Below are 17390 nucleotides of genomic sequence, written 5' to 3' on the forward strand. Positions count from 1 at the left end.
TTTGAAGGTTGGATTATCCATGGATGAGCTTATATGGGTACTTCAAAAAAAAAAGTAGTATTGTATATACTCATGGATAAGTCCATCTGCGGATATGCTGAACCCAATTTTTGGGTTGTATTTTGGTGCCTAAAATTTTAGCTTATCTGTGAGTATGTATGGTATTTTTACCTCCCAAGCATTCTAAAACAGTGCTTTTATATTATTATATGGATCATAAAGAAACTGAATTTGTAGAGTCCTAGTCAGCAAATTAATTTTTGGGAAAATTGCTTTGAGGAAAGGATTGAAAAAGCTATCCTGGCAAGGTTCCCTGATAAGACAGGGACAAGTTCACAGTGAATACTCCAAGTTCTTCTTGGATATTAGGTTTCAATTGGTTTTACTTAGCAGATTAATCGATACAGTCTGTTTTGTCCCACATAAGTACAGCACCAGCTATACTTATGAATGGGCACACTTGGTTCTCAATGGGTTCAGTGAGTTTTGTATGACAAATAAAAGAGCAAAGATGAGTTCTCAAGAAATTGGAGCAACTGGGGGGAGATAGTTTCTCAGTCCATAGTTTCCAATCTCTTAATAGATTATTTCTCAAAAGGAAAGTAACTTTCAGTGAATGAGACCGACTTTTTTTTCTTTTTAAATAAGCTCATGAGTTCCCTTTTTAATTCAGATGACCTTGAATTGGATAGTGTTTTGGTTCCATTAATGGCTTTCAGAAGATGAGAAAGAGCACTGGTAGTGCAACAGATGTGTTATCAGTAAGTTCTGAGAGAGGTTTAAATGTGGGAAAAATGATAGGACTACTGTGAAAGGTAAATAGTAATCATGGTTCATTAGTGATTACTGAGAAAGACTTCTTAAAAAAGATAAAATATTTATCTCCTAGTAGAATTTTCAGTAGGTAAGGTCCCAAGGTTAATTTTATTTTGATGTTAATTTCCTTATTAATATTTATGACTTCTCAGGTATAATATTCAGTTCCTTTAACAGTATACTTGTATTGGTAGTTCTATTACTTTTGTCAAAAATTCTCTATCCAATGTGTCTAACTACCTTTCTATCTAAAAGACAGATACATATCAAGCAATGCTAACAAGCCCCTAATACAAAAATGTATGTTTGTGTTCGTGTGAATTCTCCAGGTAGTTTAGAAATGTACTATTATTATACAAATGTTTAAAGTAGAAATCTGAATGCCATGCTGATATATTAATATTCTATTTGTGGGTTTCTGTCAGGTAGGGTAATTGATACATATTCCAAGGGCAATATTTTGTACCATGAATCATTCATAACCTAAATTTGAACATATTGCCCCTTATATAATTTGATTGATTGACAAAGTATGTTTTAATCTCATAGCTACATAGCATACTTTTACCATATTTAGCTAATTTCAGACTTTAGAATATAATTACCTTTGTTTTGTCCGTATAGCATAGGTTTACCTCTTTTATTGAAGCACAGGATATATTTCAGCCTTGAGTTAACTAAAATTTATGTTGCAGTTATATAAATTAGTACTGTCAGTTGAAAAGCTTTGCTGTGTTATGAGGTAGAAGGCATGTTTTAAATAGTAACTAGCCAAGCATTGGAAACTGATCACTAAAATTCTTTCTACATCCAAAACTCTTTCATTAACTTAATACAACCAGCTATGAGACTCCTATTTTCCATTATTAAAAAACAATGGTAGTTTAGCTGTTTAGCAAAACGTTCAGTTGGGATAAGATTATATGGAATCATTAAATATTTAAATGTATTTCATAGTATTCTTTGAACAAGAACAAGTATTCTCAATTAGCTACACTTCATGACTGCTGTACACCCTTCTTTCCCTCCTTCCCTCTTCCCTCCATCCCTTATAGTAATTTTATTAAAGATTACAATTACAACAATAAAAACTAATACAAACTAAAAAGAATAAAAAGAAAAAGTAAAAGGTGCAGAAAAGAAAAAAGAAAAAGAAAAAATAGAGAAAGAGAAAAGAAAGAAAAAAATAAGAATAAAGAAAAACAAATATATAAAGAAGTTACTTCCCCTTTCATCACAACAAGTATAAACAATTTTAGTAACTTAGCATCTTGTCTTAAAATACAACAAATGATCTCTTCTTCCCATATCTCATCTCTTATCTATAAACAAATTCATAAAGCCTTGTCATTTCGGTCCTGATGTCAGCAAAAGTCCATTAAGGGTTACCAGCGATAACAACATATATACTTTAACCTTGATCAAATAAACCAACTTTAATATTCCTTTGTTTTGCTTCTAACAATCTTGATCTTTAGTCTCTTCAAATGACGTTGTAGAACTTGATTTGTTTTCATTTTTTCTTTGTCCCATCTCACAAAATTCTTCAAAATTTAACAAGCCTTTTTTTGTAAATCCAATACAGGAAAATTATTAAGATCAGTCTCTTGGTTAGTTATTTGTAGACACTCCTTTAAATTAACTTCTGGGTCCATTGTTCAAAAATATCCTTCAGTATGTCCAATGTTAAAATATTTTTCTTCATTCTAGTCGAGTTTGAGTGTTCTCCATTAATTATAATCTTTAGTTCCCTAGTTCCCAGTTTTTAAAGTCTTATCTTACTATTTTTAAAAAAATCAAAATAAAAGCATTTTCCCACAGGAAAGTTTCTTTATAATTAATTCCAGAATCTTTTTTCAAACCCTTAGTCCATTTGTAACTTTCTAAAATTTCTAATTTTTTTAAGTTCTTAAACTTGCATTTAAGACTTCTTTCACTAAGGATTGAAAGAAACTCACCCAATGCTGTAAACATGCTGATCCCAAGGTTCCTAATAGGTGAAAAGCCATTAACAAGCAATTTCTAAAAGTGATTAGAAAAGGAAAGTATTTGAAAGTATTCGGGTGAATATTAGGAGAAGAAAAATGGCATTGCTATACGTGTGTACTACAGGCCACCCAACCAAGCAGAGGGAGTAGATGGACTTTTGTAAATCAGTTAAGCTGAGGTGTCCAGGATAGAGATGTAAAATTTCCAGAAATTTTGAAGCCATGAGAAAAAACCATTTTTCCCCCTGTTTTTTTCTGGAAAAAATAGAAATTTTGGAAAAATTGAAAAAAAGTTCAGTGTGGAGTAGTTTTACAAATTGTGTGAAATGCAGTGTATATAAAAGTATTATGCTTGCAATAAAACAGGTAACCACCCCCCTTTCCCTCAAAAGCAACAAAAAAAGCAAGAAACCATCAACATAAAAAATAATCAGATTTGCCCCTTAGCACCAACAGCAAATAAAGTTAAGGTCCACCTCAATATTTAAGCTCCATAGAAGGTCTACCCTTTGAGTGGTGCTTAAAAAAAAAAGAAACAGAAGACACAACATATACATGCATTTTCTGAACTACTGCTACCATTTTCTGTTTCTTCTTCCTCTTCCTCCTTGTCATTTTTCTCATGGACTTCTAAAAACTTTAGGTTTTCACGGATTGAAACAAGCTTTTCTACCCTTTCACAGGTCAGTTTGTTTCTTGATTTGGTATGAATATTAGCAAACATAGACCAGATTCTTTCACATGCAGCAGAAGATGCAGGAATCTGCAGTAAGCGAGATGCAAGAGGGGTCAAACGTTGTGTGGTGCAGAGACCTTGCCACCGTGTTGCAGGAGGGATATGTTTTGCAGAATCCCAGAATGCATTCCTGGCCCAAATCCCTGAAGATGTTCTATATTCTGCAACATCTGAAAGTACTTTTCCAACATCAAGTCCTAAGTGCGCAGCTTGTTTCGTAATCCAGTCAAATGTAGCAGCTGTATTCTCACCACTCACACCACTGCCTTTGAATCTTGGATCCAGTAGATTTGCAGCAGCATGTATTGGATGGCAACACAATTCTTCCCGTTTCTTAATAAAATCTTTCACTTTACTTTTTTCAGCAGTTGTAAGTGGAGATGCACTTAGGTTTTCAAAAACAGATGTTTTTATCATAGCCATGTGGTTAGGAATTTCTGACAAAAGTGCAGAGTCTGATTCAGATGAATGGATTGCTGAAAAAATTGGTGTTAAAATCTGTAGGGAGTTCTGCAGCTGAACCCAAAACACGTCCTCATCAAGCACAGTGTTCCTTATATTTCTGGGAATTTTAAGATCCTCAATTATTACTGTTGCTTGAAGAGCTTCTTTGTTTTTTAGTAAACTTGCAAAGGAGATCACCACTCCACCCCAACGTGTTTTACTACAGAGCTTTAGTGTCACTATTTTATTCTGTGCATTTTTTCTTCTTGCTTCTTCTTGAAGACTGTGGTGACAACATGAGTAGCTTTTACATATTTGATAACTTCTTTAGCTCTTCTATAAATCCTTTGAAGGGTGTCCAGTTTCATGAAGTCACTAAGAAGTAAGTTTAGTCCATGAGATGCACATCCTATTGCAGTAATACGTGGATACTTGTCCATTATGATTTCCCATGCAGCTTTCATATTACTTGCATTGTCAGTCAGCAAAGCAAATACTTTATCACTCTCAGTTTTCTCTAAAACTGCACATATTTCACTGCTGATATACTCTGCATGTATGTCTGTTCTCTCCAGTTTCAATGCTTCTATCAAAGACTGGTTGAGGTGTTGTTATCACAAAGTTGATGATTCCTTCTCCCCGAACATTTGTCTATCCACCTGTAAGTACTGCAAGACATAGTGCTTCACTGATTTTTCCTTGTACAGATTCCATCACACGCTCATATTCTGACTCCAAAAGAGGCTTGCTCAAGGAATGTCTGCTTGGCAAATGATATGATGGTCGAAATAATTTAAAAGCTTCTTGCCAATATGCATTTTGACATGCTGATCCAGAAGCATATATTGCTCTTGCAAGGGCATGATCAATTTTCTCCTGATTTTCAGGTGTCATTTTATCTATAAATGAAGGTATGGTGCATTTTTGTGAGGCAGTGGTTTGCAACACTTCTTTACTTGAAGATGCTGCTGGTGAAGAAACACTTTGTAATGATCCAGAAGCAGCAGAAATAGTGTTTCTGGAATTAGAACTTTGGAAGGAAAAGCTACTTGCACTTTCATTCTGGTCCTCATCATTTAATTCCATAAAGTATTTTTTAATGTCATTAGGGCACCTCTGGCATGCAAGAATGTGTTTTGTCATCCTTGTAGCATTTTGAAAAAAATATTCTCACAATATTTGCAAATTGCAGCTTTGCTCTCAGCAGAAATTGCACTGTGGAAATGTTTCCAAACTCTAGATGTTGGTCTCACCATTTTACTGAGAGGAGGAACAGAAAAACCAATTTACTGACCAGACCATAGGTAAACATTATGCTGTGATGGCGGAGAACATTAATAGGAATCATTTAAGGGTTACAAAAGAGAAACTAATTTGTCAGAAAAATTTACCCTCTTACCTGTCAGTTAAGGCCTGAGAGGAGGACAGAAACTATCATCTCCTGTATACCAACAATTACAGTGGTACCTCAGGATACGAACTTAATCCGTTCCGTGACTCTGGGCATATCCCGAGTTGGTCGTAACCCGAAGGAAATTTCCCCATAGGGTTCAATGTAAATCCGGTTAATCCGTTCCGCCCTCCGAATTTGGTCGCACCCCGAAGCAAATTTTCCCATAAGGTTCAATGTAATTACCATTAATCCGTTCTCGCGTCCGCAGAACATGCGTCAGGGGCGGGAAAACGGCCGGGCGCGGCGTGGCGTGGCGCGAAAGGGGCCGGGTGCGGTGCAGCACGAAAACGGCTGGGTGCGGCGCGGCAACGACCGGGCGAAGCGCGGCGCGTAAACTGCTGGGCGTGGCGCGAAAACGGCCGGGCGCGGCGCGGTGCGGTGCGGCAACGGCCGGGCATGGCGTGGTGCAGCGCGAAAACGGCACGGCAACGGCCGGGCGCGGCACGAAAACGGCCCGGCGTGGTGCGGCACGAAAACGGCCAGGCGCGGTGCGGCACGGCGGAAAAATGGCCGCGGACCACGTGTCGGGCGGAAAAATGGCCGCGGACCACGTGTCAGGGGCGGAAAAATGGCTGCGGACCACGTGTCAGGGGCAGAAAAATGGTCGCAGACCACGTGTCAGGGTGGAAAAATTACCGTGCCCCGAGGCGGAGTTCGCATCGAGGTAAATTTTTGTGGCCGGAGCTGGTCGTAACCCGAAAAGTTCGTTAGTAGAGGCGTTTGTATCCCGAGGTACCACTGTACTCAGCTGTAGGAGGTCTGAGGTACACAAGTAAACTAAACTGGAGGCTTTTCCCTGCAGTGCCCCCTAGTGGCACAAATGCATATTTCTCCTGTTTGAGAACTGCTTTGAGAAGTACAGTGTTACTTGAATTCTATTCCAGGATTTGCTTGTCTTCAGCTGAGAGAACTTGCAATAATTTAAGACTTTACAAAAAGTCTCAGAAATCTTTCATTAAGGTCCTCATGTTACATAGTTTGAATACCATGTCATAGATATATTATTTATCATTGGAAAAGAACATATTCCACACACTTTTTTTTCCAATTTTTCTGGAAAAAAAGGGCTTTGGAAAAAAATGGAAAAAAACCTTTTTTTCTGGATTTTTTCCAGGCCTTCCCATCTCTAGTCCAGGAGACTACCCACTGTAGTAATGGGGGAACTTTAACTACCCTGACATCAACTAGGAAACAAACTCTGCAGCAAGTGGGAGATCGAACAGGTTCTGATGTGCCTAGATGACAACTTTATCATCCAAAAGGTGGAGGAGGGAACTAGAGAATCAGCTATACTGTACTTGATACTTACTAATAGGGATGAAGTGGTTGAGAGACTGGAAGATGTATGAAGTTTGGGAGCGAGTGACCATGTTATACTAGGATTCACCATAATGCAGGCAAGGGCAACTGAACAGTCAGACTAGTGTTCCAGGTTTTAAGAGAGCTGACTTCAACAAACTAAGAGAAAGAATAGGAGGGAACCCGTGGATGGAAATCCTAGAGGGAAAAGTGGTTCAGGATGCTTGGGAAACTCTGAAAAATGAGATAGTAAAGTCCCAAACAAAAACATACCACAGAGAAAGAAAAACAGGAGACATCTGATGAGACCAGCATGAGTTCTCTGACAAGCTGAGGGACAAAAAGGACAAGTATAAAAAATGGAAAGAAGGGTTTGTAACTAGAGCAGAATACCAGCAAATAGCAAATAGCCCAAATTTATAACGATGGAGTCAGGAAAGCTAAGGCTCAGTATGAACTAAGACTTGCAACAAATGCCAAAAATAACAAAAAAAGTTTCTTTTGATATGTAAGGAGCAAGAGGAAAGTCAAGGAAATGATTGGTCCGCTAGTGGGAGAAGATGGCAAGAAGGTGACGGGCAGCAGGGAGAAAGTGGAACTGCTTAATTCCTTTTTTGCATCTGTCTTTATGCAAAAGGAAAAAAAAAATAGCCCAACCTGTCTAAAGCAGCACCGTGGGAGACAGAAGAAGAATTCAGGTCAAAATAGGTAAGGAATTGGTTACAGAACACCTGGCAGCTTTGAACAAGTTCAAGTTTCCTGGACTGGATGGTTTACACTCCAGGGTACTGAAGGAGCTGGCAGATGTGATCTCAGAACCACTGAATGAAATCTTTGAGAGCTGGAGCACAAGAGAACTGCCAGAGGACTGGAAAATAGCTGTTGTGGTTCCAATCTTTAAAAAGGGGAAAAAAGTGGATCCAGAAAACTACAGGTCAATCAGCTTGACATCAATACCTGGGAAAATCCTAGAGAAGGTAATCAAGCAGCAGGTTTGTGTGCACCTAGAAACGAACAAGTTGATTACTAGAAGCCAGCATGGGTTTGTTAAGAACAGATCATGCCAAACAAATCTTATTGCCTTCTTTGATAAAGTGACTAAATTAGTGGACCAAGGAAATGCTGTGGATATAATATACCTAGATTTTACTAAGGCATTTGATAAAGTAGATCATAGCCTACTTCTTGGTAAGATAGAACAATGTGGGATAGACAGTACCACTCCAGATGGATTTGCAATTGGCTGACCAACCACACTCAGCGTGTGATCCTTAATGGGACTACATCTATGTGGAGGGAAGCATGCAGTGTGGTACCTCAAGGTTCTGTCTTGGGCCCACTGCTCTTCAACATATTCATAAATGACCTAGATCAGGGGATTGAAGAGGCGCTCATCAAATTTGCAGATGACACAAAGGTGGGGGGAATTGCTAACACTACAGAAGACAGAAGGATCTTGACAGACTTGAACATTGGGCCCTATCCTACAAGATGCAGTTCAGTGGAGAGAAAAGTAAGGTCCTACATTTAAGCAGGAAAAACCAGATGCACAGATACATGATAGGCAGTACCTGGCTCAACAATAGTGCCTATGAGAGGGATCTAGGTGTCCTGGTGCACCACCACTGAAGTATGAGTCAGCAGTGAGCTACAGCTGCCAAAAACGCCAACACAGTCCTGGGCTGCATCAACAGAGGAATAGTATCAAGATCAAGGGAAGTGATAGTACGGCTCTACACTGCACTGGTGAGGCCACACTTGGAATCCTGCATCCAGTTCTGGTCACCACCATACAAAAAAGATGCTGAAGCCCTAAAAAGAGTGTGGAGAAGAGCAAGATAAGGGTCTGGAGGCTGAATCCTGTGATTAACGGCTAAAGGAACTAGGTATGTTTAGCTTAATGAAGAGAAGACTGAGGGGAGACATGATAGACTCTTCCAGTACTTGAAGGGCTGCCACAGGAAAGAGGGTGTCGATTTATTCTCCATAGCACCTGAGGGTAGGACAAGAAGCAATGGGTGGAAGCTCGTCAGAGGGAAATCCAACCTGGAAATAAGGAGGAATTTCCTGACAGTGAGAACTATTAAGCAGTGGAACAGCTCGCCTCCCGGAGTGGTAGGTACTCCATCGCTGGAGGTTTTCAAGACAAGATGGACAGCCGTTTGTCTGAGATGGTATGAGGATTCCTGCCTTGGGCTGGGGGTTGGACTAGAAGACCTCCAAGTTCCCTTCCAACCCTATGATTCTATGAAATAAAAGGAAGTATTCAAACTTAGTGTCCTTTCAAAGGTGCCAACTGCGGTTTGTCCAAGATGGCTATTCCCATGTGAAGCTGATTTGGTGACTTATTTTTGATTTGACATTTGCTTCTTAAGTTGTATTACAGATGATACAAGTAATAATAACTGTAGAATTTTACTTCATAAATGTTAACAATTTATTTTAAAAATGTACTTGATAGTGGAAGGAAACTCAGAAGTAGATCATTCTGTGGAGCATTTCTTTTTGTTTTGTGGCTTTCATCATTCTGTTTTTTCTGTTTTGTGTTTCTTCTTCTGGATTCATACGGTAATCTTTCAGAGTTAGATCTCCCTGCAAACCCTAGTGCCTGCCACATGTTTGGATGTTAATCATTTATTTGTTTTTCTAATTTACAGGGTGTTCCAGGTCCTGGCCAATATGACATAAAAAGCCAGTTTGGGAAGGCAGGTAGTGTCACACAAAGTGAAGTTCATCGTGTTCCTTTTCTTTCTCTTTCTGAGGTAAAAAGTACTATAGTTCTTTTCTATTTGCATTTTTTTTCTTTTTGATATCGTTGTTAGCCTCTTTGAAAAATTTGAAAGACAGTTTTACAGGATTTTGTTTCTGGAGGAATATGTGCAGTGGTTTATTTGCAATATTATTTACAAATACATTAAATAGAACTTAATGACAGCAGACAATTTACACAGAAGTTCCTATAAATTCTAATTATCCATTAGATTATTTATCAGATTCATAATTAGATTTACATTAGATATACATCAGATCTGAAACATAACTGCAGCCAAAGATCGTTCAGTTACATTCCATGTAAAATTTTTAGGTTTTTTTCCCCTCTCTCTCTTTCCCTCTCTCTTGCTGATTTCCTTCTTTGAACTAAGATAAATGTACCTTTTCAAAATCTAGAAAAGATTCCTAAGCATTGAGGACAATCAATCTGTTAATGGTGCTCTTATGGTAATGTTACACAAAACTGTAGTATGCTTGCCAGTATTTTTCAGTAGTTTCTGCATGCATGGCACTGTACAGAGAATGTATATGTCCATCTAAAATGCCAAAAGATTGAGAATTGAATATAAATAATGGGCAGATAACAGAAGATAACACTATTTCATTATAAATTCAATGGTGGAAAAAAAGCTGATTCTGAAGTAGCAGTGCAAGGGTCTCAAGCATTACTCAGTTTAACTATATAGATTCCTCTTCAGGGTGTTATGTTCTCTTGGATTCAGGTACAAAAGGATCAGAACATTTTGTTGCTTGTTCTGGGGAAATAAACTGCTTCCAAATTTGGCTCATGTACTGCATGGAGCAGATTATAAAATATATTTGTTCGACATCACTTTCTTTTTACTGAACGCTACATAGTCAACAAATGCAATTGTTTAACAACTACTAATGAGTAAACTACAGGCCTACCCTGACATGCCTCCAAAGTTTTTCTTGCCTGTGGTTTACAATCAAGCCAGAATAAACAGACAGTGAGCCTTTGATGAAATGGCATAATGAGATGGATGTAGTTGTTAACAGTGTTAGGCCCAGAAGCTTGAGTGTGAAGCAGTCTGCAACCAAATATCTCACCACTTTAAATTGCCTTAACTTTGCAGAGTGTTCTCTCATGCTTGATTTAATATGATGTAATCTGCTTTGCTGCAAGGTAGATTTCATAGAATCATAGGGTTGGAAGGGACCTTGGAGGTCTTCTAGTCCAACCCCCAGCCCAAGGCAAGAGTCCTCATATCATCTTGGACAAACGGTTGTCCATCTTGTCTTGAAAACCTCCAGCGATGGAGTACCTACAACTCCGGGAGGCGAGCTATTCCACTACTTAATAGTTCTCACTGTCAGGAAATTCCTCCTTATTTCCAGGTTGGATTTCCCTCTGACAAGCTTCCACCCATTGCTTCTTGTCCTACCTTCAGGTGCTATGGAGAATAAATCGACACCCTCTTTCCTGTGGCAGTGTCAGGTTCAGCCCAAAGAACTCCCCGAGACAGTGCAGATACAGTTCTGTTGCGTTTATTAGCTTCCACCTCAAGACAGAAATTTCCCCAGACTGAATCTAACTTCCCAAGCCAGCAAGCCAAAACACCATGCATTCCTTAGGGTAGTGCCAGTCTCATCTTCTTAAACTTCCCACGCTCCTGTTGGGGGCTAAGGGAATGCTTATCTCCCTGAGCGTGGCCTTCATCCAACCATTCCTTCACATCACCCCTCCCTCCATCTCCATCCTCCCCCTTGGAGTTCTCATGAGAACTGGGCAAAGGCGGTAGAGACAAAAGGTCAGGTGATGATGCTCTCTTGTTACCTCCTGGCTCCTCCTTCCAGCCATTCGATCGGTCCTGGAAAACAGCTACATTAGCAGAATCAGCCCCCCTCCTCCCTACCACATGCAAACCTGAAGTGGAAGGCTGCGGACTGCTTGCTTCAGCCCGCTCCTCCCCTAAAGCCCCCACCAAACCTTCCTCCAGTGTGCTGCCCTTGCCCTCTTCTTGCTGATTAACCGCTGGCGCGCTGGGCAGCACTTGAAGCTTCGGCTTGCTGGGGAAACGTCTATGGAAGTCAATGACCAGCTCTGGGACATGAACGTTCCTTGCATTCTCCCAAGAACACTCCGCTTCAGGATAGCCCCTCCAATGAATCAGATACTGAATTCCCTTTCCTCTCCTGCGAGAGTCCAGGATTGCCTCCACCTCATATTCCTCCTCTTCTTCGACTACAACTGGAGGAGGTGGGGAAGACTGCGTTCTCAAGGGACTTGGTGGAGCCTCCTTGACTAGTAAGGAGCGGTGAAAGACCGGATGGACCTTCATCGAAGGTGGCAGCTGCAAGCAAAAAGCTAACTGGTTCACCTGCTTCACGACTTTAAAGGGTCCGACGAACCGATCATCCAATTTTTTGGATGGCCTGTTGGAAGTTAAGAACCTGGTAGACAACCACACTTTGTCCCCCACAGAAATCTGTGGACCTGTCTGTCTGCGGGTATCAGCAGCTCTCTTGTACGCCTCCTTCACCCTTGCTAACTGATCTTTCAACAGTTGTTGAGCTGCCTGCTGTTCTTTCAGAAAATGCGCTGCCCCTGGGACCCCACCCTGTGACACAGTCTGTGGCAAAACCTGGGGGTCCCATCCATACAGCGCTTGAAAAGGGGACATCCCAATTGACGAGTGCACTGAATTGTTATAGGAGAACTCTGCCAAAGGAATTAGATCAGTGCAATTGTCCTGGCTGTAGGTAGCGTAGCACCTTAAATACTGTTGCAACATTTGATGGGTCCTCTCTGCCTCCCCATTGGTAGCCGGATGGTGCGCTGAAGACATGTGGCTGTGGACTTTCAACAGTCCAAAAAGAGCCTTCCAGAACTTAGAAGAGAACTGACTCCCTCTGTCCATTATTAACCTATTAACCATTCCTCTGAATCTGAAGACATGATCCAAAAATAGCTGTGCTGTGGCTGGGACAGAAGGCAGACCCTTGCATGGTATGAAATGAGCCATCTTAGTAAATAAGTCTACAACCACCAGAACTGAAGAATAACCCTTCACTGGTGGCAAATCAGTAATAAAGTCCATTGACACTGTATGCCAAGACTTGGGGGGAGTCTCTAACGGCTGCAACAGCCCAGCAGGCCTCCCATGAAAAGACTTAGCTCGCCTGCACGTGTGACAAGACACCACGTAATCTGTAATGTTTGCAGCCATTTTAGGCCACCAATAGTCTCTTAAAGTCCTATGCAGAGTCTTAAACACCCCCCCCCCATGCCCTGCTGTTACATTATCGTGGCAAAGTTGTAAAACTTCCTCCCGCAGGGACAAAGGAACATATAACTGCCCCGTGTGATGGAGGTAGCCTCCTGCCAGTGAAAAGGGGGAACCCTCACCCTGCTGGGTGCCCTGGAGGTCGTCCATCCAAGCCCTCACAAAAGGGTCCTGCAACTGTTGCACCCTTATTCTTACCAATAAGTCTTCTGTCTGCTGACTTGCTCCCAACTTCTCCCCCGTGCCATCCAAGTCTTTAAAGTTGCAAGGCTGCAAGATCGCAGTGCACTATGGAGGCGGGTTGCTCGGCAATGTACTCCGGCCTCCGGGATAGCGCGTCGGGCATCAAATTACGAGAGCCAGGAATGTACGTGATGTAAAAGTCAAAACGTGAAAAAAACTGACTCCACCGCACTTGGCGCGGAGTGAGAGAGTGCGAGCTCTGCATTGCCTCTAAGTTCTTATGCTCCGTGCACACCCGTATAGGAAACCTCGCCTCCTCCAGCCATTGCCTCCATTCCTGGAAAGCTGCTTTAATTGCAAGTAACTCCTTGTTAAAAATATCGTAATTTCTCTCTGCTGGAGAGAGTGTGCGAGTGAGAAAGGCACATGGCAGCCACCCCCCCACCTGCCTCATCCGCCTGCAACAAGACCACCCCTATCGCCACATTGGAAGCATCTGTGTGGAATACAAACTGGCGGGAAGGGTCGGGGTGCAGGAGGAGAGGCTGGGAGGCAAAAAGCTGCTTTAACTGCTGGAAAGCTGCCTGCTCCCCTTCCACCCAAGCAAACTTTTTTCCTTTCTTCAACAGTTGCGTGAGGGGCTTCACGCACTCTGCAAAATTGGGAATGAACTTTCTGTAGAAGTTAGCAAACCCCAGGAAACGTTGTACACCCTTTACATTACAGGATGGGTGCCAAGACAACACTGCCTGCACTTTAGCAGGATCCATCTGCAGCCCCTCTGTTGAAATTCCAAACCCAAAATAATTCAATTGAGGCAAATTGAATGCACACTTCTCTGGCTTGGCAAATAGTTTATTTTCTCTCAGTCTCTGTAACATATTCCTCACATGCATCGTGTGTGATTGAACATCGTCAGAATATATCAGAATGTCATCCAAATAAATCAGCACATAGGAATCAATTATGTCAGAGAAAATCTGATTCATAAATCTAGAAAACACCACTCCACAGTTAGAAAGCCCGAACGGCATCACTGTATATTCATATTTCCCATATCTTGTGTCAAAGGCAGTCAGATATTCATGTCCCTCCTTCCCACAAATAAGGTTGTAGGCATTTCTAAGATCTAGCTTTGTGAAAATGCGAGCTTTTTGTAGCCGGTCTAAAAGGTCTGATATCAATGGGAGTGGATTGTTGTTGTTGTTCAGTCGTTAAGTCGTGTCTGACTCTTCGTGACCCCATGAACCATATTGCGCCAGGCCTTCCTGTCCTTCACTGCCTCCCTGAGTTTGCTCAGTTTCATGCTCATTGCTTCAGTGATGCTATCTAACCATCTCATCCTCTGCCGTCCCCTTCTCCTTTTGCCTTCAATCTTTCCCAGCATCAGGGTCTTTTCTAAAGAGTCCTCTCTTCGCATTAGGTGACCAAAGTATCTGAGCTTGAGCTTCATTATCAGTCCTTCCAATGAGCAATCAGGGTTGATTTCCTTTAAGATTGACTGGTTTGACCTCCTAGCAGTCCAGGGGACTCTTAAGAGTCTTCTCCAGCACCACAGTTCAAAGGCATCAATTCTTCGGCGCTCAGCCTTCTTTATGGTCCAGCTCTCACAGCCATACATTACTACTAAAACCATAGCTTTGACTATGCGGATCTTTGTCGGCAAGGTGACGTCTCTGCTTTTTAATATGCTATCTAGGTTTGCCATAGCTTTCCTCCCAAGGAGCAAGCGTCTTTTAATTTCATGGCTGCAGTCTCCGTCTGCGGTGATCTTGGAGCCCAAATAAATGAAGTCTGTTACTGCTTCCATTTCTACCCCTTCTATTTGCCAGGAATTGATGGGTCCAGATGCCATGATCTTAGTTTTTTAACGTTGAGTTTCAAGCCAGCTTTCGCATTCTCCTCTTTCACCCTCATCAAGAGGCTCTTTAGTTCTTCTTCACTTTCTGCCATTAGGGTGGTATCATCTGCATATCTGAGGTTATTGATGTTTCTCCCTGCAGTCTTAATTCCGGCTTGTGATTCTTCCAGCCTGGCATTTCTCATGATGTACTCTGCATATAGGTTAAATAAGCAGGGTGACAGTATACAGCCTTGTCATACTCCTTTCCCTCTTTTGAACCAATCGGTTGTTCCGTGACCGGTTCTAACTGTTGCTTCTTGGCCCGCATATAGATTTCTCAGGAGACAGGATGGGAGCGGATAATGATCCCTAATGGTTATCTTGTTCAGTTCCTTGTAATCATGCACTGTGTGCATCAGAATTGTCCCGCTAGCAGTGGTTCCAAAAGTCTGCGGGTCTGGCTTCTTTGGCACAAAAAATGTGACGGCTGAGGCTGGAGACTTTGATGGCCTAATAAAACCTTTTTTCAAATTTACCTCTAGGTAATCCTTGAGAATAGCTAACTCTTTTGCAGACATGGGATATTGCCGCCTGGCTGGAATCTTAGCTCCTGGCTTCAAATCAATCATGCAATCACAGTCTCTATGGGGAGGCAAAGCCGTAGCCTCCTCCTCCCCAAAAACGTCTGCAAAGTCTGCATACTTGGCAGGCAAACTCCCTCCCCCAGCCTGGTGCCTACTTGAGAAATGGGGAGGATAGTTCCCTGTACCTTGTGGTGCTGACAATCTGGAGCTGAAAATGAGAGGATCCCTGCTGACCAGTCAATGTCAGGATTGTGTAACTGAAGCCACGAAGTGTCCATGACCACCGGCACCTGTAATGACGCTGTAACATACAAGGGTAATAACTCAGTGTGATTGTTAATGGTCACCTGCAGAGGGATTGTCGACTGCACCACCAGACCCGCCCTCAATTGTTGGGCATCTATAGTCTCTACGTCCATGGGTTTCTTCAAATCCATTGTAGGTAATTGCCATTTCTGTACAGTTCGAACATCTATGAAACTTGTGGTAGTGCCTGAATCTATGAGAGCCTCCAACTCAATCTTGGAGCCAGAAGGCAATGTCACTGTGAGAGGCACTAGCATGAAAGCCTGGCTGCTGTCTCCGGAGTGAGGTCTCCTTAATTGCTTGATGCTCCCCCCTGCAAGCTCTGAGGAGGGGGGCTCTGCCAGTTTCCCTGCTGCTGCACTGGAACTGAAACTGCTCTCTTGGTGGGTGCCTGCTGCATGTGTTTGGCCCCCGCCAGTACACTTCTTGCCGGACAAGCTCTCACCACATGCCCTGGGGCTCCACAATAGAAACACAAGTTGAAATCTCTTCTCCTTTGCCTCCTCTCTCCTGAAGACCGGCTACAAGATGCCTCAGCATCTTTTTTGTATGGTGGTGACCAGAACTGGATGCAGGATTCCAAGTGTGGCCTCACCAGTGCAGTGTAGAGCAGTACTAACACTTCCCTTGATCTTGATACTATTCCTCTGTTGATGCAGCCCAGGACTGTGTTGGCTTTCTTCTAGCTGCAGCGCACTCCTGACTCATACTTAAGTGGTGGTCCACCAGGAGACCTAGATCTCTCTCATAGGCACTACTGTTGAGCCAGGAACTGCCTATTTTTTCTTTATTTTATATTTCAAATTTAGTCACTGCCCATCTGACTTAATGAGCGACTCTGGGAGATTTACAGTAAAAACAAAAATAAATACTGGTTAAAATAGTGATTAAAATACAATAAACCAATGTTGAATTAATAAATAACATCTTCCAAGGTAATTGATGCTAAATGATGGTTGTTAACCTGTGGGAGCGTCTTCAAGGTGCCAGTCATTTTCAGGGTTAGTTACCCCTCTTCACGCCCCATGCAAGTTGGCAGAGCCAGGTCTTCACCCCTTTCTGGAAGTCTGGGAGACTGGGGGCTCACCTCACCTCTGGGGAAAGAGTGTTCCATAGGGTGGAGGCAATGGCAGAGAAGGCTCTCCTTGTAGACCTGCCAGTCAACATTTTTTCATAGATGGGGTCCGTAACATACCTTCTCTGCCTGACCGGGTGGGATGGGTTGACATAATGGGGATGAGACAGTCCCTCAGGTAGCCTAGTCCCATGCCATGTAGGGCATTAAAGGTGATAACTAACACCTTGATTGGACCCGAAGCAAACTGGCACCTAATGCAGCTCCCGCAGCAAAGGTGTTGCATGTGCCATCCTAGGGGCACCCAGAACTGCCCGTGTGGCCGCATTTTGCACCAGCTGTAGCTTCTGGATACTCTTCAAGGGTAGCCCCATGTATAGCGCATTGCAGTGGTCTGTATGGGAGATGACTAAGGCATGAGTGACTGACTGGGGGGCCTCCTGATCCAGGAAAGGGTGTAATTGGTACACAACACAAAGTTGAGCAAAGGCCCTTCTGGCCATGACTGCCACCTGCTCCTCGAGCTGGAGTTGTGAGTCTAGGAGGAGCCCGAGATTCTGTACCAGGTCTGTCCAGGGCAGTGCCACCCTATCCAGATCCAAAGATGGTAAATTCCTGGATACAGAGGAGCACCCAAACCACA

General features: G+C 42.4%; 1 protein-coding gene across 1 annotated transcript in view; it reads left to right on the plus strand.

The window, feature by feature from the left end:
• STPG2 (sperm tail PG-rich repeat containing 2) overlaps positions 1-17390 on the plus strand; it is a 228358-nt gene that overhangs the window by 39265 nt on the left and 171703 nt on the right. The window contains exon 7 of the mRNA XM_088133269.1: positions 9394-9498. Within this exon, the coding sequence (XP_087989395.1) occupies positions 9394-9498 (105 nt within the window). The remainder of the gene's footprint in view (positions 1-9393; positions 9499-17390) is intronic.

Source organism: Python bivittatus, unplaced genomic scaffold (assembly GCF_059951505.1).
Source record: "Python bivittatus isolate LINGU-HERP-01145 unplaced genomic scaffold, Pbiv_v1 ctg000070_np1212, whole genome shotgun sequence".
Taxonomy (NCBI): Eukaryota; Metazoa; Chordata; class Lepidosauria; order Squamata; family Pythonidae; genus Python; species Python bivittatus.